The following is a 23,184-nucleotide window of genomic DNA, read 5'->3' as shown; positions in this document are numbered from 1 at the left end:
CATTCCTTTATACTCTGCATATTATTCAGAAGATCCACTTGAATGAAAGAGTTGGAGCTTGCACGCAACATTGAGCATACACCGAGGTTAAAGCACCCAAGAGTTATGTTAGGTTTCGTTTTTGCGGTGCAGCTGATGTAGCCACAAATTCACATATTCATTCACTAAACTATATTTAGAAATTTTTCAACTTTTGCAATTTTTTGATAATTTTCTTTGCGATATGTTTTGTTATTTTTAGATTAGTAAGGGGCCATTCACATTGTTCACATTGTTGTTCACGGAGGGGAAGGGGGGGGGGGGCGGTGTTCAAAATTGTTGAACGTCTGCCCACTAAGCCTATGTAGTTTTGTCGTGTTTAACTTCGAAGTCATTTTCGAAAGCTAACTTCAAATCCTTGATAGCATATCTTTCCTGATTAGCATGTCCACATATATACAATATATAACATTGCTGCTCTAAACAATTGTTAGTCATATTATAAATTAGTCCTGCGTATTTAACTTGATCGGACTATAGACGGTGTTATAAACTATACTATAGTATACTATAGATACATCGAAATTTGTTGAGCGCAGGCAAAGATGACTAGAACAAAATACCTGACTCTTGCAGAATTCATCGGACATGATTGTCACTGCGCGTGAGCAAAAGTCGAACTAATTCATACACTGTCAATATGATGTATACTTAACGCAAAATTAACTGACGACAAGGCCAAGACATGACTGCTGAAAGGTGAAACAATTTTTTCAGTATCCATGTGGACGACTGTACGGTGCTGCCATCCGAAAAATGATAATAATGTATACGAATGTTTAGTTCTCAAACATGAAACTTTCCGGAAGAATCAAAATTAGTCGTACCATCAGAACTTCCTGATAACCGCTATGAGCACGCTCTACATCCAAGTTTTCCACTCTTGCCGAGGTTAATAAAGCAAAAATCGGGTGCCCCGATGAACCTGACCATATGCACAATGGTTCTGAAACCTGGCTTGCGACAATCAAACTTTAAGTTTTAGTAGATTCAGGGGCGGATTAACGCGAAGGTGAAGCAGGCGGTCGCCTGCTCGTCAATCATCGAATGACGCCAAATGAGTGAGCGAAAAATTTAAAAAAATAAAACTCTAATGATAATAATAATTTGAATGTTCGGCAGGTTATCGACTTCTCAAAAACTGCCTGGTAGTGCCTACTTCTTTAAAAATGCTTATAACATAAACTTAACAATAGGGCGCCGAATCAGTTTTCGCCTGCAGCTCAAATTACTCTTCGTCCGCCCCTGGGTAGATTTTGACCTGAAAATAAATATAACGCCCACTCTGACAGTCAAATTCACACTTTTCTTTCGTACTTTGAAGTGCAAAAATATGCCAATAGCAAAGCAAAGCAAAGCCTTGGTGCTACATTCCGATTCGGAACTTGACCTTCTGTTTGTTATACACAGACTTCGCAGCCAACTGTTTAGTGTACAGGACAATTGCATGGCTAGCGCTACGATCCTACTGACACTAATAGTCTCTCCCGAGCCGAGACTCGAACCTACGACGACTGGCTTGTTAGGCCAGCATCGTATCTTGAGACCATCTGGAAGACAATAGCATTGAGTGCAAAAAATGACAATATCATTAATCTGCATGTTATCTTAAGCGTCGAACTGACCAAACTGCTACACCTTTTTCATATACAACCTAGAACAGCTCAACGATCGATGACGGACTATGTACGATAAATCGGTTTTGCTCATAGTGACAATTTTATAATAATTTAAGTCATCAGATGGCAGCACTAACCGTCGGAAATCGGTCGTGTTCAAAATGTATGGAAAATATGAAAGCTAGGTATCTTGTCCTAGTTATCTTTGGCGCAATCAAAGATAATAACATTGCCACTTTGCAATAGAAGGTTACGATACGATTGATATTTATGATGTACGTTAATTCGATAATTTTACTAAAGAAGAGATGATTTTTACAAAAAAAAAAAAACGTGATTAAATAATGCAACCCTGGGATGCAACCTAATTAGTATTCATAAATTAAAAGACATAATCATTGATGGAAATAATCAACCAATTATAATATATTCTAGTGTACATTCCCGTACACAAGAAGACGGGACGATTTAGACTAAGTAGCTTTCTAGCGGTTCCAGGGTTCGGATAGGTTAACTGTTTAGCTTGTCTACAACCCTGTATCTGTTGCCATTGGGATGCTATTTCGAACCTTTCCAAAGTTAGTAGTTCGCTTTTGATAGCGGAATTGGACGTATCCAGAAACGGCTCGGGGCCAATAAACCGCTGAACTGAGTTCTGTCGGGAAAGTTCCCGTAGAGTTTCAATGCATTCCTAAACAAGTTTGAAAGCGCATTTGACGGGCTTAAGTGCTAGTAGTGCTGCTTGACTGTCCGAGAATATACCGGTTTTGGCATGTCTCTAGTTGCGTTTCAGACATATTTTTGTGCAGATATAAATGGCATATACCTCTGCTTGAAAAACGGTGAGCCATTTGCCCAGGGAAAACGTTTCCCTGATACCGGGTCCGTATATACAAGATCCCGTTAGGGATCCCATTTACGAGCCATTCGTATAAAAACTGACGATGCGAGGTGGAGGGTTAGGCCCTCCATTGTTCCACATAGAGCGGTTTGTTTCCTTCACTCTATACGGAATATCCATGTTGGTCATAACGTCCAATCCTTACAAAGTTTCGAAATTTCATTACACTATAGGTTGTTATTATTGTAGATTTCTGATGTTTCAAACTTATTTGGTATGTATGGCGTGAGCGTTATTTTCACTGTAGGCTGTACAAGTTGTAGTATTTAATATCTAGCATCACTGTATTGCGTGATATTCAAAATAATGTTCAATGCACGAAATATTGCAAGAAAACGAAAAGCTGATCAAAATAAAACAGGTAATACCTATTGGAATGACAGCTTGCGTAACAAAAATTTATTTTAGCCTGTGTAAAAAATAATATTGCTGAAATTTTGTAAGTATTTTCGATCAATGTAAAAGTAAGTATCTCGAAAAAATTACTTCATTTGGTAGCATTATAGGAAATGATGCGTTCAGCACTAGTTCCGGTGCTCTCCAAAGGCTGGAAAGCCTCTGTTCCTCGCATCACTGCAGCTGCGGTTCCTTCCCAAAATCGCGAAAAAAGTACTTTACCAGTGGTAGAGAAGGACAAACCGGAAAAGTTGCCGTATTCACCTTTTGGAACTAAGCAATCTAATTGGGCCGAATGGGGCGTAGCACGTTTAGATGATCTTTTGAATTGGGGTCGCAAGGGCTCAATTTGGCCTCTCACCTTTGGATTAGCTTGCTGTGCCGTCGAGATGATGCATATTGCCGCGCCACGTTACGACATGAATCGTTTTGGAGTTACTTTCCGTGCTTCACCACGGCAGGCGGATTGCATTATAGTTGCCGGAACACTGACCAATAAAATGGCACCGGCTCTCAGGAAAGTTTACGATCAAATGCCGGAACCACGATGGGTCATATCGATGGGAAGCTGCGCCAATGGTGGTGGATATTATCATTATTCTTATTCGGTAGTACGCGGCTGCGATCGTATTATTCCGGTGGACATCTACGTGCCTGGCTGTCCACCAACCGCTGAGGCTCTACTGTATGGAGTTTTGCAATTGCAGAAAAAAATCAAGCGAATGAAAACGCTTCAGATGTGGTACAGAAAGTAAATCAAGTGATAATCTGAATTGGATTTTGTAGCGCAAGCTATCCAGTTGTAATAATGTAAATGCGCAATAAAACGTTTGCTCTACGTAATTTGTTCACTCTAACCGTATATTATATCAATTATGTCAAATAGACTGTTATAGATTACGTTTTGCATATATCTACAGTACATCCCACATCAAACAATTTCCGCTTTTGTACTGCTAGATTCACAGAATTAAAATAGTACAGAACCTAAATTGCATAAAACGTGTATGTCTACCCTATAGGCCCTTCTAGTATGTCTCGAGGTACGATGCTGGGCAAACAAACCAGTCCTCATACGTTCGTATCGCGACTCAAGAGATTCTATATTAGAATCGGAGCCCTAGCCTAAAAATTGTCCCGTTTATTAATAGTTAGCTGCAAAATCTGCGTCCACTAAACAAAAGGGTCCAGTTTCAATAACGTAATGTAGGTGCCCTTAGGTACTTCACTGTACAGTATACGGGAGCATAAAAAATATGCAAATATAAAAGCTTTGGCAGAGTTCACCAACAAATTTTATTTGAAGATCTACTAAATGCACCAACGGAGTTACTACCACGGATTGAGCCATTTGAGTCGAGAATCTTTTCTTAGTGTTTCTCCATCCATTCTTTTCTCAACCTTGGTGAACTTGACGGCTGCATCCATTCGCTCATCGCGGATGTTGCGTGTTTGTAGTTCCTTGATGACAACACAGTTACCATCTTCCTTGAGAAATGTATAATTTATATCGGCCGCCGTGGGTTCACCGTGCGGGAATTTTATCGGTAACACTTCAATCAAATGTTTTACCTTCCAGAGGCGAGCGTTGTTCTCTGGAATGTTCTTAACTACTGCCACTGCATTGGACTATAGACGGAAAGGCTTTTTAGTTCAGCACAGGTACTTATAAAGGTATCCAAAAACCTACCTCATAAAGACCAAGATCACGAAGTATTCGTTTCTCCCAATAGGGGCACCCTTTAACAGGTTTTGTTCGACGAACCCTAAATAACTTCGACGGCTCTTCAATATTTGGAAGATCAGGTCCGTTTTCCCTAGAACAATTATTTTCACATATAGATATGAAGTAATTACATAAGCTCAAATAGAATACCTTGGATAGTAGAATATATTGTTTATTTTGACACCATCCTTGTACAGAAATTTTTTGTTGTGCTTGCCATAATTTCTGATAAACACAACTTGTCTATTTCCGTTGATATAGGATGAAAGTATACTTCTAAACATGTTTGTAGTATAAAGACAATATCTACATAAATAAGCTCAATTTTTAAGTTAGCAAGACTCCTTTTCTGCGTTCGTAAACACTCTAGACATTAAACACCGCATGGTTGCATTGCTGAGTATCGATATCGATACTTGTGGCCAGGGTTGTCAATACTTATAATATCGAATTTATTTGTTCCACTGTCGAGCGATGAATAAAGAAACGAAAATGCGATTGGCCCTGACCTGACACAAGTAAGAGATTTTTAAAGCTGTCCGCACCTATACGCGAATTCTCATATGCAATTGTCAATTTATGTGTGAAAAGGAAAACAAAAGCAAAAATATTTCCCTCCTACACTTTCACAAGTAAAAACCAAACCAATATCAACAGAGTTGTCGGGGCCAATTTACGACGCAAGTAAACAAGAGATGCCAGATAATTGTTTACGAACTAAGCACGAGCGGCGGTTGGGTTGAAGCTGACAAATTATACGGTGCGCTCCGGGCAGCATGCCAGGTCAATACTGGGTTAACTTCGAGAAAAACGGAGAACTTCGAGAAAAAACGGGAAAACAAAGGAAAACAGTGGTTAATGAATAATCACTTGATTCAGTATCTTTAGGTGTCTTTAGTACGCATTGTAAATTTAAAGGTATGCCGTGCTGGTGAGATTTATTAGCATGTTGTTGGAAAGATTGTGAGATTGTCGTCAAATAAAAAGTCACGAAATGATCAACAAAAATACACTGAAGTGTATTTTTTTATAAAAAGATTGATTTTGGTATGCATGGCATGGCAACCCGAAATGTAACCCGCATAATTAATAACCATAAACGGATGATAATCCATAATGGTTTAACGATACCCCATACAGTCGAAACTATATCCCGAACTAGTTGTTGTTGTTAGGCACGTTTAAAGGTTATTGATTATGCGGGAAGACACTTGATTTTGTGCTGTGAACTGAAACGCAAGTGCATTCCACATAGATATGAAATGTTTCATCTGTTAGCAATGTTAGCATAGAAGTAAGTGGAATCCACTTGGCAGTAACGTGTGGATTTCTTATAGTGTAGTATAATGAGTTAAGGCCCAAGCACAATGGATACGTTTTCGTTGCGTTGACGTTGATTTGACAGAAAATGTATGGACTAACTGTCAAATTGCCGCAAACGTATCCATTCGGGTTATTCGCGTTGAAAGAGATTTTGAAGGCTGTTCGCACCTACGTGAACACTCATATGTAATTGTCAAAATGTGCGTGATAACAAAAGCAAAAATATTTCCTTCCTTCTTTTTCGCATGCAAAAACCGAACAAATATCAGCAACACCGTCAACGCGAATTGTGTTTGGACCTTTAGGAATCATCATACATTACGTAACGTGCTCAGGGAAGGGAAGGGGGTCTTCAGCGAAGCGTCACCATCAGACCCGGATTAAGAAGGGGGGGAAGGGGGGCGGATAATGGAGGCAATTGCCCCGGGCCCCCACCCTAGTCCTCGGCCAGACATGACAGACGAGATGACGGAATGAAGACCTTTTATTACTCCTTACCTTCCAGTGGACCGTGCAGTAATTTCCTCTAAGAAAAGAGGGCCCCACGAAAATATATCTGCCCCAGGCAATTTCGTACTTTTTTGTCGTACTTATAAAGACAATCTACACTGAAATTGACAATAAGCGATAAAACTACTTCGCGACTTTTCCATGATTGCATTCTATTGAATGATTGGACATTTGAAATTTGATTAATCGATAAGATCATATTTTCGCGTAGTGTGAACAAAAAAGAAGTCTAATGTCAAAACCGGTGCTGAATTCGAAAATCTTGCTTTCAAAATGTAATAAATCTGCAGAAAATTTCATTAAAATTACATTCATTGCGTTGAATTAGAAGCAGGTATAAGGCAGAACATTACTCATCTAGTATAAAACTATGCTTATTAACACAGTTCAGGATAGGCATGTGATAGTAATAATGAGAACCGAATAGCTACATATTTTATAAGCATGTTTCGAAATTCATCAAGAAATTGTGCCAAACAATTAGGCGAATATTTTTTCTTCTCTCCGTTTCTTGGTGACAACAGTGCCAGGCTTGTGCTGTGCATCGGCGTGGTTCATCAGTTCTGGAGGACACACGGACACCGGGCTGGCCATGATAATTTGTTTCAAATCGTAGAATAAATGGCTATCGTCCTTTGTACAGAAAGAAATAGCACAGCCAGTTTTTCCGGCACGACCTGTACGACCAATACGATGGGTGTAGTCTTCAATCGTCTTAGCCATATCGTAATTAATGACCAGTGAGACATCTTTAATATCAATACCTCGCCCAGCAACATCTGTTGCAACCAAAATGTCTTTGGAACCGTTCTTGAGAGAGGCCAAAGCATACTCTCGTTGTTCTTGACCTTTACCACCGTGCAATGTACACGCATTGTAACCGAGTTTCTCCAGACCTTTAGCCAGAACATCGGCTCCTTTTTTCTGGTTGACAAAAATGATGCAAGGAGGTTCGACACCCCGAGAAAGAATTTCCATCAGCTTTTTGCGCTTCTCGTTCTCGGTCATGATATGAACTATCTGCTCTGTTCTTTCTGTAGGTCGACCAACGGAACCGATGTATACCGTAGCTGGTCTACGCAAGTATGTCCTAGCTAACCGTTCTACAGCTGGTGGCATAGTAGCAGTAAACATGACCGTTTGTCGGTACTTCTTTTTTGTATTAAAATTAGCCATTAACTTAGACGCATCTTCGGCTTCTTCGGTGTCTGGTTTTAAGTTTGTGACCGGCATGTATTCAAGAATTTTTTGTACGTCCGGCTCGAAACCCATGTCAATCATACGATCTGCTTCGTCTAATACAATGTACGTACACTGGTTGAGCACTAGATAGCGATTTTCCAAAACATCAATCAATCGACCAGGAGTAGCAATAACAATTTCGCAACCTAAGCGAAGTCGAAAGCCTTGCTCTTCTCGAGACAAACCACCGACCACGACAACGGTTCTTATGCCAAGCGGCTGACCAAACTTCTGCGTCTCTTCTTCAATCTGCTGAGCCAACTCGCGCGTTGGTGCTAAAATAATTGCATAGGGTCCTTGATCAGCTGTTTCTAGTCGGTCGATTTTAGGTAGAGATTGAATCCAAGTTAACAGCGGAATCAAAAACGCCAAAGTTTTACCGGAACCGGTCTCCGCAATACCAATAATGTCCCTATTTTGCAAACCGATTGGAATGGCTTGTCTCTGAATAGGTGTTGGCTCCTTATAATCAACTTTGTCGATAATATCCAAAATTTCTTTTGGAAAGCCTGATTCCTTCCAGTTTCGGAACGGATTCGGGATTTTTCCACCTTTTATAGTGATATTATAATCTTCGCGGAAAATACGCCAATCTCGCTCCGTCATCTCATCGCAGTCTTTTTCCGACCAGTGGCGGTCATCCCATTTTTGCTTTTCCTCCTTCTTTTTGACCTTCTTTAGACGAACCTTCTCTTGCTCTTTTTCAGCATCAGTTCGACGTTTTTCTAAAAGATCCCCATAAAATTTGCTTTGCTTCTTTTTTTGATCTTTGATGTCGATACCAGCAATGTTTCCACGTCCGAAAAATTGAACATGATGTCTCTCTTTATAAAGGTTATTATAATCCACCGAGGTATCTTCAGCTGCATCCCAATCAAACACAAATTTTCTATCGTTCAACCGCCGCACTCGTCGTTTCTTTTTGATAATACCTAAATAGCGTTCGCGAATTGCTTCCTGTTCCTTTTCTTTATCTTTAACTGTTGGATCTTCTGCAGTCGACCGTCTTTTGTCATCATCCTGTCCACGATCCTTATCCTTTCCGTCCCTATCCCTGTCTCTAGCCTTTTCACGTTCTCGTTCGCGTTCCCTCTCTCTGCGATCATACTTCTCTAGAACGTCTTTTTTTTCTCTGTTCAATAAAACAGTGACTGGGACATCTCCGAACTTTGCAACGGAGTTGGCATTGGCCGCTCGCATTGCAGCAACCTCTTCCTGGCGTCTTTTTAATGCTTCAGCAGCACGCTGCTCTTTTGAAATAAACACTGGTTTACTTCGGGCTTTTTCCTCTGCTTTCTTTTTCGCTAAAAGCTCCTCAAGTGACAGTGGTTCCTTCTTATTAACAGTCGGTTCCTTTTTCACATCCGGTTTGACTTCTTCCACTTCATCTGACGGTTCCTTTCGGTCAGTATCATCCTTTTTCTTCTTTTTCTCTCGATTCCACTCATCCGACGGTCGCCGTTTGGACAAGTTGTCTACTGGTCGATCCCGATTACTACCGGATATCCCTCCTCGATCTCGATCCCGATCCCTATCCCGGTCTCGTTCCCGCTCACGGTCATATCGATCTCGATCACGTTCCCGATCATTCTGATATTCACGTTCTCGATATCTATCGCGGTCTCGAGGTCGATCTCTATCAAGATCAATTACTCGATCTCGTGGAGACCGCGAACGACGTTTTTTATCACCGGCCATCAATGAGGTTTTGCAATCTGCAAGAAAAAAAACAAGTAATGTGAACTTGTTAAGCCGTGTCCAAACAATTATAATCGTATTGACGTAAACATATAGAAATAGTGCTAAAACGTTCAACCACTAAACTAGTCAAAATACTTTGCAGTTAATTATTGTGCTGATATACGAACTAGTGCCATGCTTCACTGAATTAGTAGTATTTTTCACCTTTTCTTTACAAAAATTGAAAATTCGTAACTATCACACAGCAGTAAAGACAAAAACAAAGCATAAAAAGTCAGTTAATAAGAGTTGCCAGTTTTCCAATCCTATCCTTGTTTGACACAAGTTTTAATATTCAAGCCTTTTGAAAGGGTCCAAATGCTGAAATACAATCTGTGCTACTCCTGAAGGGTTTCCATGCTAGCGCATACACATTTGAGTTTAATTGCATTTTTCTTTAGACCAACTTAACGAAATATTTCAAAAAAACACACCAGACGAAGCTAGAGCCAAGCTATTTTTGATATATAGTGACATGTTTATAACATTCTATATTATTAAATATTTATCATTGCATTTTTGAGAACCCTCTATCTATACACTCTAAAATATAGGCACGTAAAATCCACCTGAAAAATCACGTAAGTGACTGACTTCAGAAAATCTGCCATTTTACGTGACATTAGTAACTTTCACCTAAATTTCACGTACGATTCACCACAGTGAACAGACACTCATGTTTATATAAAAAAATTGAAAATCGTGTGTAAAAATTTGGATCAAAATGCGTTAATACACTAACGACATCTGTCTTAAGGTGCCCTAGTTGCACTGCGGAACACCTTCTGCCGGTTAAACGGACGACATCTTTCCGGTCATTCCTGTTTTTTTCGTGTGAGATTCCGACACGATTTTAAACAAGTATTTATTTTTTAGTATTTGAAAATAAATTATATTTTTTATATGCGCTGTCTAGTCTATTTACTTCGAGCCTTTGGCATCCCTATACCGAGAAACAGTGAATGACTATGAACTCATGTCCTGGGCTCAAATTAATTTGTGCCCGCTGTCAGCAGTAAGATAAGATGTATGAAAATAAGCGGTGATATGCTATCTCGTTTACACATATGTTGAGATGTTAGCCCTTGAAACATGGCACGATGCCAAAGGGGTGATTTACTTCAAATTCACATAGACTCCATCTGAATAACACGTAAAAAGTACGTGAATATCATGTGGGGTTTATGCATTCTGTTTATGGTTTCACCTAAATATCACGTAAAAAAGTACGTGAAAATCAGGTTATAATTACTTGACCAACACGTAGACCAGCGGTTCTCAACCTTTTTTTGTCCGCGTACTCCTTGGCAATATTTTTCATATCGATTGTACCCCCTAACTTGGAATGTTCTCGCAGAGTGGGAGAGAGTAGTGGTAGATCATGTTGTGGAAGTCTAGTTAAGGTTCAAATTGAACTCTGGTCAAACAATGATTGCTACAGTCTTGTTTTAAGAGCAAGATTGAACAACAAAGTATTATAAAGAAAAATTTCTTTGTCCGCTATTACTGATTTTTCTTCCGCGTACCCCCTGAAGGCTTTCAAGTACCCCCAGGGGTACGCGTACCCCAGGTTGAGAACCGCTGACGTAGACGATTGACACTGAAGTTGACACTAACACACTAACACATGAACGGCCTTCGAGAAATCGGCAAAAGTTACGTGAAACGAAGGTGGAAGCCACTTTTCCCGGTAAATTTTACGTGCATTTTTTTCAGAGTGTAGATTTACGCCTCCCAATCGAACAAAATAATAGAGAAGCCCAATTATGCTTGATAGAAAAAAAGATAGAGAAGAGGAAAGAAATGAGAAGGGAGGCAGTAGGCAGATGGTGTGAAGAACAAGTCGGATAAAATTGTACACTGCATTATCAATGTTGATTAACCCGCAAATTTTAACTTTTGTCATCATTCACATTTCCACAATTACATATGAAAGTTGGTGTAGGTGCAAACAGTCTGTTTAATCTTTTTAAAGCTTTTCGTTAAAGCGAATACACTGAATAATACTGATTAATACCAAATTCGAAATTGAGTAATTTTTATTTAGTTATGCTAAAAATCAACGAGCGTGTAAAATTCAACTTATTCGCCCTTCAGATTCATACAAATTAACGGCCATTATTTGCATCGGCAAGTTTGAAAAAATGTCAAAAAAGTGAAGCTGTTGTGCATTCTGCTTTCACTATACTTCGTTCGTTTGTTAGCGATACTTTGGTGAAGAATGTTTTGCTTGTTGAATTGATAGCTGTATCAGTAAAATTAGTGTAGCTAATTAAAAAAAAAAAACAAAAACTTGCTTAACATATAAAACATGAGTAAAAACAAACGCCGTTCGGGTGGCCCTTCCCCTAAAATTGCTCGGCAAGCAGCGCCTCCGGTTGCAGAACCGATGGAAGTGGACGTTGAAGATGACGCTAATCTTTCGGAGGACGAAGAAGGTTGGTTTAGAAGCTTTAAAATGTTACATTACGATTCAATAACATTAAATTTTAGGTGGAACTCGTGTCGGAGGTATATACATTCCACCACCTGTGCCACCATACTGTTCCACGGAGTGCAAGGGTCCTCGGCTGATAATAACCAATATTTCGAACTATAATTTCAAAAGCTATGCGGGGCACGTAATGTTGGGCCCATTTCATCAACGTTTCTCTGCTATTATTGGACCGAATGGTAGCGGTAAAAGCAACGTAATTGATTCTATGCTTTTTGTTTTTGGTTATCGCGCCCAGAAAATTCGATCTAAAAAGCTATCTGTGCTATTACATAGTTCTTCAAAGCATCCTAATACAAACAGTTGCACCGTGGGGGTTCACTTCCAACAGATTTTGGACCGAGATGATGGGTCGTTCGAGGTTGTGCCGAATTCGGAGTTCGTCGTAGCGAGAACTGCATCCCGTGATAATTCATCCTTTTACACAATAGATAACAAGCGTGTGCACTTCCGTGAGGTTTCAAAATTATTGAAACAACATGGAATCGATTTAGATCATAATCGTTTCCTGATCCTGCAAGGTGAAGTAGAATCGATTTCAATGATGAAACCGAAAGCTTTAACGGAAGCAGATTGCGGTTTGCTGGAATATTTGGAAGATATTGTTGGGACTACACGGTATAAGCAGCCTCTGGTTAAAATTAACGAACGCGTTGAATCGTTGAATGAAGAGCGAACTGAAAAACATAATCGGTGTAAATTGGCCGAGAGAGAAATGAAAGACCTGGAGAAGCCGATGACGGAAGCTGTTGAGTACTTGAAGCTGGAAAACGCACTCACAAGAACAAAAAACCAACAGATCCAAAAGTATCTTAGCGACCAGCGAAAAAAGATTGCAGAGCTAGACGGTGAACGTGAGCAAGCTAACGATATTTTAAAAAAACATGACGATACGTATGAGGCTCTGAAGAAAGAACGAATAGAAAAAGAAAATTTGGTTAAAGAGGAAATTAAACAATATGAAGGTTTAGTAAAACAAAAAGAAGACAAGGAATCAAGCCTGAAAGCTTCTTTAGATAAATACACCAAGATTCAGGCCAACATGAAGGCAACGAATGAACGTCGGAAAAAGACAAAAAATCAAATTGAAACAGAGAAAACCAAGTTAAATGAACTTAAACAAATTCCGGAGAAAAATGCCAAAGAAATTACCGAATCAGAGAAGAAAATTGAATCATTGACCAGGCAGAAAACGGACATCGAAGCGAAACTCGCTGAAAACTTAGTTACGCTAAAGGATGAGACAAAAGGTTTGCTGGATGAAAAAGAAAAACTTCAAACGGAACTGGTTGACCTTAAACGAGTTGTTGACGAAAGCAAATCGGCCTTATCCTTGGCAGAATCCGAACTCAAAATTTGTCAGCATAACGAGACAACCGAAAAGCGAAAGCTAGAAACATTAAAATATTCATATGAAGATTCAAACAAATCTCACGAGGAAAAACGCGTCCGTTTGCAGGAACTGGAACAAGGTTTGCCACAGCTGCGAGTCGATCTACAAACGGCTCAAGGTAAACTACAGGAAAATGTGACAGAAGAAAAAGAATTGCGCCAGCAGTTACGTACGGTGCAGGCTAAATTGCAGGAATCGATGCAGGCAATGCAGGCAACCCGTTCGCAGGGCAAAGTGCTGGATGCTTTGATGAAACAAAAAGCAGAGGGCCGTATTCCTGGTATTCTTGGTCGACTGGGTAACCTGGGCGGTATCGATACCAAGTATGATGTAGCCATTTCAACCTGCTGCGGACAGCTGGATTTCATTGTCGTTGAGAAGGTTAATGACGCTCAGGCTTGCATAGATTTTCTCAAAAAGCACGACATAGGTCGCGCATCCTTCATTGCGTTGGAAAAGATTCAACAGTACGAGCAGTATTGCCATAATCGGATTCAAACGTAAGTAAAAATCAACTGTTAAAAATGATTATTTACAATGCTAATGATTCGTGATAGTTAAAATGTTCTAACCATTTCAACTCTTCAACAGACCTGAAAACGTACCGCGTTTGTTTGACTTAGTTCGCGTCGAGGACGAACGCGTCCTGCCTGCGTTTTATTTCGCTCTTCGGGATACTCTGGTTGCAGATAATCTCGACCAGGGCCAACGCATTGCTTATGGTGCGAAGCGCTATCGGGTAGTGACCCTCAATGGTGATGTCATAGAAACGTCCGGCACAATGTCTGGAGGTGGTCGGTCAATGCAACGTGGCCGCATGGGCACCAAAGTGCAGACAAAAACATCCGCTTCTGACACACCGAAGTCAAACAAAGAAGTTGAACAACTTCAGGTGAAAGCGGAAGAAATTCAATCACAAATCAACTTTCTTCAGGAACAGCAAGGTACACTAGAGCACGATATTCAGAAACTTACGGCTCAACTCAAAAATCAGGAGAACGAGATCAAACGGTTACGGATGGATGTGACCAGTCTGGCAGAACAGTTACCGCGCCTGAAAGAACAGGTCGAACGGCAGGAGGCTCGTGTCGCCCAAACTCACTCTGACCCAGAAAAGGTGCGAGATCTTGAAGCAAAGGTGAAACAATGTAAAGATGCTCACAAAACCTCAAGTGATGCTGCAAACTCTATCCAGAAAAAAGTGGACTTGGTAACTGCTAGAATAACAGATATCACCAATAGCAAGGTCAAAGACCTGCAAACCAAGATTACCAACTTGACGAAGCAAATCGATAAATTGACGACAAATATTTCCAAGCTGACGGTAGAAATTAAAACGTCGGAGCGCAATGTGAAAAAGACGGAGGACAAAATCCAAAGCATGGAAGAAGAAGTAATCGCAGCAGAAACTGCTATACGCCAGGGTAACGAAGAGCGGGAGAAATCGGAAGAGTGGTCTACGCAATTGAAGCAGCAAATCGACGAACTGCGGGTGGAAATCGAAAAAGCCCACGAGGGATCCTCTAGTATTAAGAAAGAGATTGTTGCGATACAGAAAAAAGAATCCGAAGGCAAAATGAAACGGCTAGAGTTTGAGCAGATAGTGCAGTCAATCGAGAAGAAGTTAAACGAAGCTAAGGATACCATTCCGCACTGGAAAAATAAGGTAGGTTCTTTCTTATCATGTTTATGGAACACCTTTGTTTCAATATTACTTGTATGTACTAGATACCTGTCATGAAACTAACAACAAACTATTCAAGTTGCTTTATAAATTTTCCCTAATCCTCTTCAGTTCAGTTTACATTGATACTTGATTAATACGTTAAAACCTGTTTCACAGATACAAATATGGGCGAGGGTTTAATTTTATTTGACTAACAATTTGTTTATCTATCAAATACCTTCAACGGACTCAGAGAAGTATAAAGCACAAAGGTTATTGTATTGTGGTATAACTTTTATGGCCTTTCTGGAATTACACATAACAACAGCTGTGTATTCGTACGAGATTGTAGAAAAATAAATTAGAGGTTACAGATTTATTTTCTGTTGCGATTGATATTATCAAGTATTATTTGTTCGAAGCGAAAATCTGATAACATGAAATTTTAATTTAAAGAGTTATTGATGGACATTACTTTATGTGATAGGCGGCATGATTAATAGGAATGTATTGTTGAGAAAACTTGCGGTCTCGTGAACCGAGCAGTAAAAACATTGTTTCTATTGTAAGTTTTGCGTGCAGTTTCGTGTAACACTGTTGTGCGACAAAGATGTCCTACAATTTGTGATTATGTGATTGGTTTACATACATGAGCAGTCACTACTTACTGTAGTGTTGGGTGTCATTGTGTTAGCTGCATGCTTATAGCTGATGTGGATGCAAGCGAATCTTATCATCATTCTCCATCCGAGCAGAATCAATTTCCGATACCGTAGGCAGCCCACTGGGCCATTCGAGCAATTCGGGCTCGTGTTGCATTATCATTTCAGCTTCGGCTGAAGAAAAAAAAATACATGTATTATTAATTCAACATTTCGTCATTTTCTGTTTCGCAACACAAACCTATTATCCGATGTACTTTAGTTCCGTACGCTAGGTCCGCATAATATGCCACCAGGAATGTGAGTGGTACGACCGGTGCTAAAACGGCGACCCTTTTAGTAGAGTTGTACCGTCCGATCAAACCAACTGTTGCAACACAGTAAAATGATCCCAGCCAATAGAATAGTTCTCTTGCTCTGGATATCTGCATTGCTGCTTCTCGTTCTTTGATCTGATAGTGCATTTGGATCCAGCGTTCCATCTAAAGTAAAAAATAGATCATATGTCTAGACAATGAAGTAAACGGCATATATGAAATCAGCCGTATCCTAAGCATTGATTCACTTTTATTTTGTTCATTTCTGAAATATACTCCTGGTTCTTTTTCAGGACTTCTGCTCCAGTTGGGTGTGAGAAAAAGTTCCCCATGTTTTTATTTCGTATATAATGTTAACTTGCTTGCACTAAATCACAGTGGTGAAACTCGCTGGAAACCGTATCGATTTTTATTTCTAATAGTACTAAGATGCAACTGCTATGATATTCAGTTTATTCACCTACGATAAACTATTACGACACGCATTTAGATCAATGTTCTTAGAGAAACTATTAGGAGCTGTAGTTCTCATATATACATGAGCTGGATTCTCTTGTTCTACTTTCGACGTTGGCATATGTTTTGCAGAGAATGCGCAGGCGCTGGTTTCCGGTATCAGTTTCTGTGCTTCCTTTTTGTACTGTTATCACTCTTACAGTTTACTATTGCTAATACGTTTGTTTAGATTGAGAAATAAAATGCATTATGCATCAAGGTTGTCAAAAATGAGAGAAGATTACGAAATTGTGCTCAAATACCATTCTCATACTGCTGGTGGCTTATACTATAATATAACGCAATCTGAACTACATTCCAAAGTTTTCGTCCCTTTTACATCACTTTTTATAGTTTCCCCGTAGATTCCAATGTTTGATTGTTTTAAAACAAGTACCCATTGTTGCCGAGTTTACTAAAACTTATTCCGACATTGAAGTCTACATTAAACTTCGAAAACTTTACTTGTTATGTCCCGTGGCATGCACCTTTTTTTCAAATCGTTCATTCCGAATCGAATGTCTAGATAGTTTCCAATATTGAATTCAACTAATTCTAAAAAATGTTCCCTATTTTTTCCTGTTCTTGTTCATTTTTTTACCATAGTTTCGCAAGTGGAATTAATTTTTGATGTTATTTGAAGCGGATCCCAGAAATTACGCAGTTTTTTGAGGGGCGCGTATCTCCCGCGTAAAAGTTTATAAAATTTATGTGCTTTTTATAATATTTGGTGATCTTTGAAATGTGCTGGGAAGGCTGATCATGCAACATTGAAGTTGCTCTTATGTTTAAATTTATGGAAACATATTTTCATGAGTTTGTCTGTTTTAACAAAAAAGTCGTCTGTTGAACGTTCAAAGTAGAGAATAAAAGAATTTCTTTGAATTATTTATAGCGGATGACTGTTTAAATAAAGAGTTTCTTTACAGTTCGGGCTATGTTAATAACATCTAGAAAATATATATATCTGACTACCTATTTAAAAACTAACTACTGTGTTTATTTTATAAATCACTGGAGAATCAACTAATTTTTCGGAAGAGAAAGGGGAGAAAGAATATTAAAATCAACGTACGAATCGCATTTTCTTTTTCAGTTGAAACCGCTTAAACTTCACGAGATTCCAGGAGAACCTGTTCCGGAACCACTAAAGGAATATTCTGAAGAAGAATTAGACGGTTACAAGCTCACTGATCTGCAGTATCAACTTTCCCTTCAGGATGAAAAGCTTAACTCTAGCAAGCCAAACCTCTCGGTTATCGATGAGTTTCTTAAAAAACAGGAAGCATATTTGCATCGCGTTGCCATTCTAGAAGAAATTACGGCCAAGCGAAACGAGATGCGTCAGCTGTACGACGACGTGAGGAAAAAGCGATTCACGGAGTTCATGCAGGGTTTCCACATCATAACCAAGAAACTAAAAGAAATGTACCAGATGATCACGCTGGGGGGTGATGCAGAGCTCGAACTGGTCGATTCGATGGATCCTTTCAATGAAGGTATCGTGTTTAGTGTGCGGCCGCCGAAAAAATCGTGGAAAATGATCTCAAATCTGTCCGGAGGAGAAAAGACACTTTCCTCACTGGCTTTAGTGTTTGCTCTGCATTACTACAAACCTTCTCCGCTGTACGTGATGGACGAAATCGATGCTGCGCTCGATTTCAAAAATGTGTCCATTGTGGCTCATTACATTAAGGTAAATTTAAATATCTAATAGATAATGGATAAGAAATGTTTCTTGCTGTTTTCATCAGGAGCGAACGAAAAATGCCCAGTTCATCATCATTTCGCTACGGTCAAATATGTTCGAACTGTCGGACTATCTGGTTGGCATTTACAAGGTAACGGACTGTACTAATTCGGTAACGATCAAGAATGATCCGCCGAAATTTCTTCATTCCGCTTCGCAACAGCAGCATCAGACGTTTTCGTTCAACCCCAATTTAAGCCTGCAATCGGATCCTGGGGCAGAGCAGGCTGTCGGTGAAAAATCTATGGAGGTTTCGGTCGATGCCAATTAAAAAAGTATGAAGTGAATGTATTCATTTGTGTGTATTTAATTTTCATTTTGCTTATTGACTACAACATATTATTATAGCTGTAAAGTTAAATGTTCACATATCTTTGACAATAAGTACTTTTTGTATGACGAATAATAGTATGAGACTAGCCTATCGGTGCCAAGAAAGAAAAGACCTTTAAACACGGAACTAATTCTTGCGAGACTTGCCTTGAACTTTAACCAGAATTACTCACGACGAGAAAGAATGACAGTGAATAAATGTGCGTCTGAAAATAATCCGTCGATTTGTCTAATTATAGCATTGGAGTGCTGGTAAGGTCAGTTGCGTGACGTGATGGTAAGTACATCGACATATGCTAAAATTGTCAAAAACAGTCCATATTTGTGTGAATAAAATTTGTTGGAAGTTTATATGAAACACGTTTAATCAATTAACATAAGATAAATATATAAGATATATCTAATTTGATGTAATTATTCTAGCTGTAAACCAAATCATTATGGACAATATTTTAAAATTGCAAAGAAAATAAAAGAAAAATGTTAAAACAGTCAATATCCATATCTAGATATAAGAGCTAAAATTATAACTGAGAAATTTGAAAATATATCGTTCATTTTGTTATGATAATTTGTAATATCCAATTGCTACGTTAGGAAGACAATAGTGTTTTGTATGTTAGGCTGTGAGCAATGGCTGCAAGCATGCGCAGAAACGGCTTTAAACAGTTATGACAGAGCCGAACCTTGTATATTTGTATGACCTACTCCAGCTCGATTTAATTTAGTTAATAGTTATTGTTTTTTTTTTTCATTATTTTATTCTCATGCATTGAGATACAGATGAATTTTAATTTATTTGAAACTATTCATAATAACCGAACAAAGAAGAGGTTGTTTACAATGAGCATAAAAGATCTTATACTCATTGGATTGTTAATATACACGCTCCTTTAATTTCTCTCTCAATTAACTCTAAATTGAGCAACTTTGACTCAGTTTTACATAGTCTATTAAAACGTCAAAAATTGAGTAAGTTTCGTTTACCGAACTGAGTAACAGTTACTCAGATTGTCATAATTTTCTGCTTTACTCTTTTTTTTGAGTGGTATTGAAAACATTTAAAAACGTTTCGCTAAAAATAAGTTGTTGTTTGGAAAAACGTGTTGTATTGTTGTTTGAAAAAAAGTGTTTTTTATTTGTGTATTAGAGTTCCTCCAGATATGAGAATGGTTATGGATTTTTTGGCTTGTGTACTATTTAAAACCTCAAGTCACAGTTCCCGGGTAACAGTGAGCCGTATTGCTGCGGTTTTAATGAAGCTGCTAAGGCAGAAGATACACTAATGATTTAATAAGGTTTGCTTTTTTATTACATATATGTATATGCAAAATACAAAGATTTGAAAAAAAAAAATGTGATTTTGTTATAATTGTATGCAACAATCCTCTGGCAGTTTCATTCATCAAAGGGATCAAAAGTCAAAACGAGCAAACTGAGTAGCTTTTACTCAGTTTAATTTTTAAGCGGTTTTCTAAGAAGAGGGTAATTCGTACTCAATTTCTGACACATGGTGACTCTACCCATAAATGAGTAATATCATAAAAACTCTGTTCAGAGCTTAGAGAAGAGTGGCCAAGTGGCTTCTTTCTCTTCTTTGCTATGAAACATATCCCCGGTTGAACATTATTTTCGTCTGCCTTACGTAAAATCCAGTGCAACCAGAAAAATTTATTTATTTGATATTTTTATTTAACAAAAAACACAACAATGAAAATTGGATAACAAACAACATATAAAACAAAACAACAAAACTTCGTCCATATTTATATCATCATACTACCACTGCCAAACTTTTTTTTTTGTTATTCTGACTTCTCCGGACTTTTTATAGAGAACAGAATGAAAAATATTTGGCTTAATTCCTTAATTCCTGTTGCAAAATCAAGGGGAAAATTGCTTGTTTTCAAGAAAAGCTTGATTTCACGTAACCACGAACAACTAAATAAACAACATAATAATAAAAAGAAATACCTTCACTGCATATTTGACTATGGCGTGAGATTTTAAAATTTGGAATTTTTTTTTCAGATTTTTCGCATATTTTTAGCCACTGTCGATAAGGTTCTGCATTCTTGGGAAATCGATAAAATTTTACGACCAAACTCTTGGCACTTAATTCGAATTCCTTTTTTGCTTTTTTTGTCGCAACGAAAACAAAATTGTGTCCACAATATTTCACTTTTACTTACTCAATGATTGAGTTGAAAACCAGTTGTTTAGCAACACGGCAAGCTGAACCCCTTTTGAATATTGTCACACGCGTGCTGTCAAAATCAACCAATCACGTTTGGAGCAAAAAACCTGGAGCAAACCGTGGTATCATCTTGGCCACTCTTCTCTTAGGTTCAGAGTAGGTTCACTTTTAACACCCCTTTGGCATCACGCCATGTTTCAAGGGCTAACATCTCAACTTATGTAAAAACGAGATAGCATATCACCGCTTCTTTTCATACATCTTCATCTTACTGCTGACAGCGGGCACAAATTAATTTGAGCCCACACGCTCCCTAAAATGAATTCAAAAATAATTAGAAAACAATTCATTTCCATAAAAAGTGGAACAACACGAAAATTGAGTAACTCTGTTGTTATTCAAAATTGTGTAACCATAGTATGGGCAAATACTGTGTATTTATTATTCAGAACGATGTATACAATTGAACTCATTTTTTGTGTTTAATAAAACTCATTTAGTTCTTAAAAAATATCAGTTTATGTGTACAAAATTATCCATTTATTGAATTTAAAACTACTCAGTTTTAAAATTAAAACCTACACCGATTTAGATTTTGAAACTATCAATAGAAAAATATTCATTTTTGAATTTAAGACTAACCATTTTCAGAATTTAAAAGTACTCAGTTTAAGAATGGAAAACCACTCAGTTTTAAATGTGATGTTAGCGTAGAAAGGGAGGTTTGTGCCAGTAACAGTCAGAACAAAACAAAACTTAGGTTACATTCTATCTGAACGGTATCTAATTATATTTATTTTTTAAGTATATTTTGCTCTTTTTTTGTGATGCATAATCACTTGATATTTTACTCTCCCACAAATTTCCTGATGACACGAATAACCTGAAAACTTTTGGTTCCTTAGAATGAATAATGAAAAAAGTTTATATGTGTACCCTAAAGCTTTTTAAAATGTCCGTGACCACCTTCTCAGCGATTTTATCATTTTTTGGAATCACTCAAACAGCCACAAGAACTGATTACACGGCCGCAACGGCTAAATAATGGCGCACAAATGTTGAATCATGGTGCCGCCTTTTCACTCGTGTCAAATAATGGCGTCGTTTTTTCATGCTTAGTACTCAAAATTGAGTTATAGTGGTAAATTCAAAAATGAGTTATTCTAGATTAATCTAAAATCAGTGTAAAAATTACACAGAATCACCAAATGCGGTATTCATTTTTTGACGTTTCCATGCAACTTATGAAATTGAATTAAAACTAATTCATTCGCCGTGTTACTTTTCACGAGCGTGCAGGACATGAGTTCATTGTCATTCACTGTTACTCGGTATAGGGATGCCAAAGGCTCGACTTTTAACGAAAGTGAGTGACATCTCACTCAGTTTTAGGGAACCTGTATATTAGAGAAATGACAAGACACTCACCGTTAAGGCAACTGTCAACATCAAAACGGATAACGGCAATGCAAAATTTTACAGCTCGTCCGTTTTGATGTTGACAGTTGCCTTAACGGTGAGCGTCTCGGCGTCTCTCTGGTGTATAGGCTGACTACTCAGTTTAGAGTTAAATTTGACGAGCGCAAGGCTACAGAGCTGCCAGATTTTATTTTGAAAAATCTATATGTTCCCGTAAAAAAATCTCTATTTTTCTGTATTTTGCTCGTGTGCCTGAAAGTGCTCGGGTTTGGGGTTACTGGGCTTGGAATCCGACCTGAAATCGTAAAAAAGTTGGGTAAAATTCCTGAAAGAAAACTCTGGTCTATAGCCGGGTTTTTTTTTCTATGAAAGCAATCAAATAAGGTATTTTTGTTCCAAAGTTTTCCCTCTTAGCCAAATGTCGGGTGTCAAAAAGAAATCAAAGAAAAGCAATTAGTTAAATGCTAGACGCCCAGCAGAAGTCAAACAGAAGCAATAAAAGGGAAAAAGGAGAGCGTGATTGTCGGCAAAAGAAGAGCGTTGGTTGTCGTCAACGCAAATACAACATAAATACAATCAGCCGCAAATATGCCGCATTAAACGAGGAAACAGCCCAACAAACAGTTTTGTTGGATAATTGCTTGTTAAGCTATAGTTTAGTTGAAATCCACTGAATAATAGTTTATTAAGCTGTAAATCAACAAAATTGTTTGTTGGGCGATTTTAAAGCCCAAATCAAAGCAAAAATATTGCTCTCTTTTTCTCTCATACAACATTATTCGCAACAACACTGCGTACGGTGGATGAGGTAATCCACGAGACAATTGCGATCGTCGAACCAAAAATACTCTTGCCGAGATTTCGAAAAATAGAACTGTTAAAATAACGAAAGCTTCAATATCAGTTTTGCTCGTGTTTCGGTTCAGATGTAAAAGTAGCAGGTGTTGCAGTTAATTATCATT

At 38.3% G+C, this 23,184-nt stretch overlaps 5 protein-coding genes across 11 annotated transcripts; 2 read left to right on the top strand and 3 right to left on the bottom strand.

Annotated features, from left to right (window-relative positions):
- Positions 1-2,867: 2,867 nt before the first annotated feature.
- Positions 2,868-3,812, top strand: LOC129727858 (NADH-quinone oxidoreductase subunit B 2-like). 2 transcript variants are annotated; one of them, XM_055686092.1, is made up of 2 exons: positions 2,868-2,998; positions 3,058-3,812. In XM_055686092.1, exon 2 carries the CDS (start codon positions 3,069-3,071, stop codon positions 3,708-3,710), a length of 642 nt encoding a protein of 213 aa, XP_055542067.1. In that variant the 5' UTR covers positions 2,868-2,998; positions 3,058-3,068; the 3' UTR covers positions 3,711-3,812. The 2 variants fall into 2 exon arrangements, with proteins under 2 accessions (XP_055542067.1, XP_055542070.1); XM_055686095.1 differs by having other exon boundaries at positions 2,900-2,998; positions 3,066-3,812.
- A 408-nt stretch (positions 3,813-4,220) lies between these two features.
- Positions 4,221-5,078, bottom strand: LOC129727859 (uncharacterized). Its single transcript, XM_055686096.1, has 3 exons — positions 4,832-5,078; positions 4,646-4,772; positions 4,221-4,584 (listed from the first exon to the last, which is right to left on the bottom strand). The coding sequence occupies exons 1-3, from the start codon at positions 4,963-4,965 to the stop codon at positions 4,288-4,290; spliced, it is 558 nt and encodes a 185-aa protein (XP_055542071.1). The 5' UTR covers positions 4,966-5,078; the 3' UTR covers positions 4,221-4,287.
- Positions 5,079-6,942: 1,864 nt separating this feature from the next.
- On the bottom strand, positions 6,943-9,764 carry LOC129727231 (probable ATP-dependent RNA helicase DDX23). 4 transcript variants are annotated; one of them, XM_055684828.1, is made up of 2 exons: positions 9,662-9,764; positions 6,943-9,471 (listed from the first exon to the last, which is right to left on the bottom strand). In XM_055684828.1, exon 2 carries the CDS (start codon positions 9,452-9,454, stop codon positions 6,995-6,997), a length of 2,460 nt encoding a protein of 819 aa, XP_055540803.1. In that variant the 5' UTR covers positions 9,455-9,471; positions 9,662-9,764; the 3' UTR covers positions 6,943-6,994. The 4 variants fall into 4 exon arrangements, with proteins under 4 accessions (XP_055540803.1, XP_055540805.1, XP_055540804.1 ...); XM_055684830.1 differs by having other exon boundaries at positions 9,625-9,726; XM_055684829.1 differs by having other exon boundaries at positions 9,593-9,722.
- A 1,875-nt stretch (positions 9,765-11,639) lies between these two features.
- On the top strand, positions 11,640-18,679 carry LOC129730397 (structural maintenance of chromosomes protein 4). Its single transcript, XM_055689703.1, has 5 exons — positions 11,640-11,934; positions 11,990-13,883; positions 13,975-15,049; positions 17,620-18,219; positions 18,278-18,679. Exons 1-5 carry the CDS (start codon positions 11,808-11,810, stop codon positions 18,542-18,544), a joined length of 3,963 nt encoding a protein of 1,320 aa, XP_055545678.1. The 5' UTR covers positions 11,640-11,807; the 3' UTR covers positions 18,545-18,679.
- Positions 15,083-16,601, bottom strand: LOC129730398 (plasminogen receptor (KT)). 3 transcript variants are annotated; one of them, XM_055689705.1, is made up of 4 exons: positions 16,277-16,601; positions 15,953-16,193; positions 15,718-15,885; positions 15,083-15,664 (listed from the first exon to the last, which is right to left on the bottom strand). In XM_055689705.1, exons 1-3 carry the CDS (start codon positions 16,358-16,360, stop codon positions 15,752-15,754), a joined length of 459 nt encoding a protein of 152 aa, XP_055545680.1. In that variant the 5' UTR covers positions 16,361-16,601; the 3' UTR covers positions 15,083-15,664; positions 15,718-15,751. The 3 variants fall into 3 exon arrangements, with proteins under 3 accessions (XP_055545680.1, XP_055545679.1, XP_055545681.1); XM_055689704.1 differs by having other exon boundaries at positions 15,083-15,885; positions 16,277-16,600; XM_055689706.1 differs by having other exon boundaries at positions 15,083-15,885; positions 16,489-16,585.
- Positions 18,680-23,184: the final 4,505 nt, after the last annotated feature.

This window comes from Wyeomyia smithii, chromosome 3 (assembly GCF_029784165.1).
Source record: "Wyeomyia smithii strain HCP4-BCI-WySm-NY-G18 chromosome 3, ASM2978416v1, whole genome shotgun sequence".
Taxonomy (NCBI): Eukaryota; Metazoa; Arthropoda; class Insecta; order Diptera; family Culicidae; genus Wyeomyia; species Wyeomyia smithii.
This window is presented reverse-complemented; position numbering and strand designations above follow the sequence as displayed.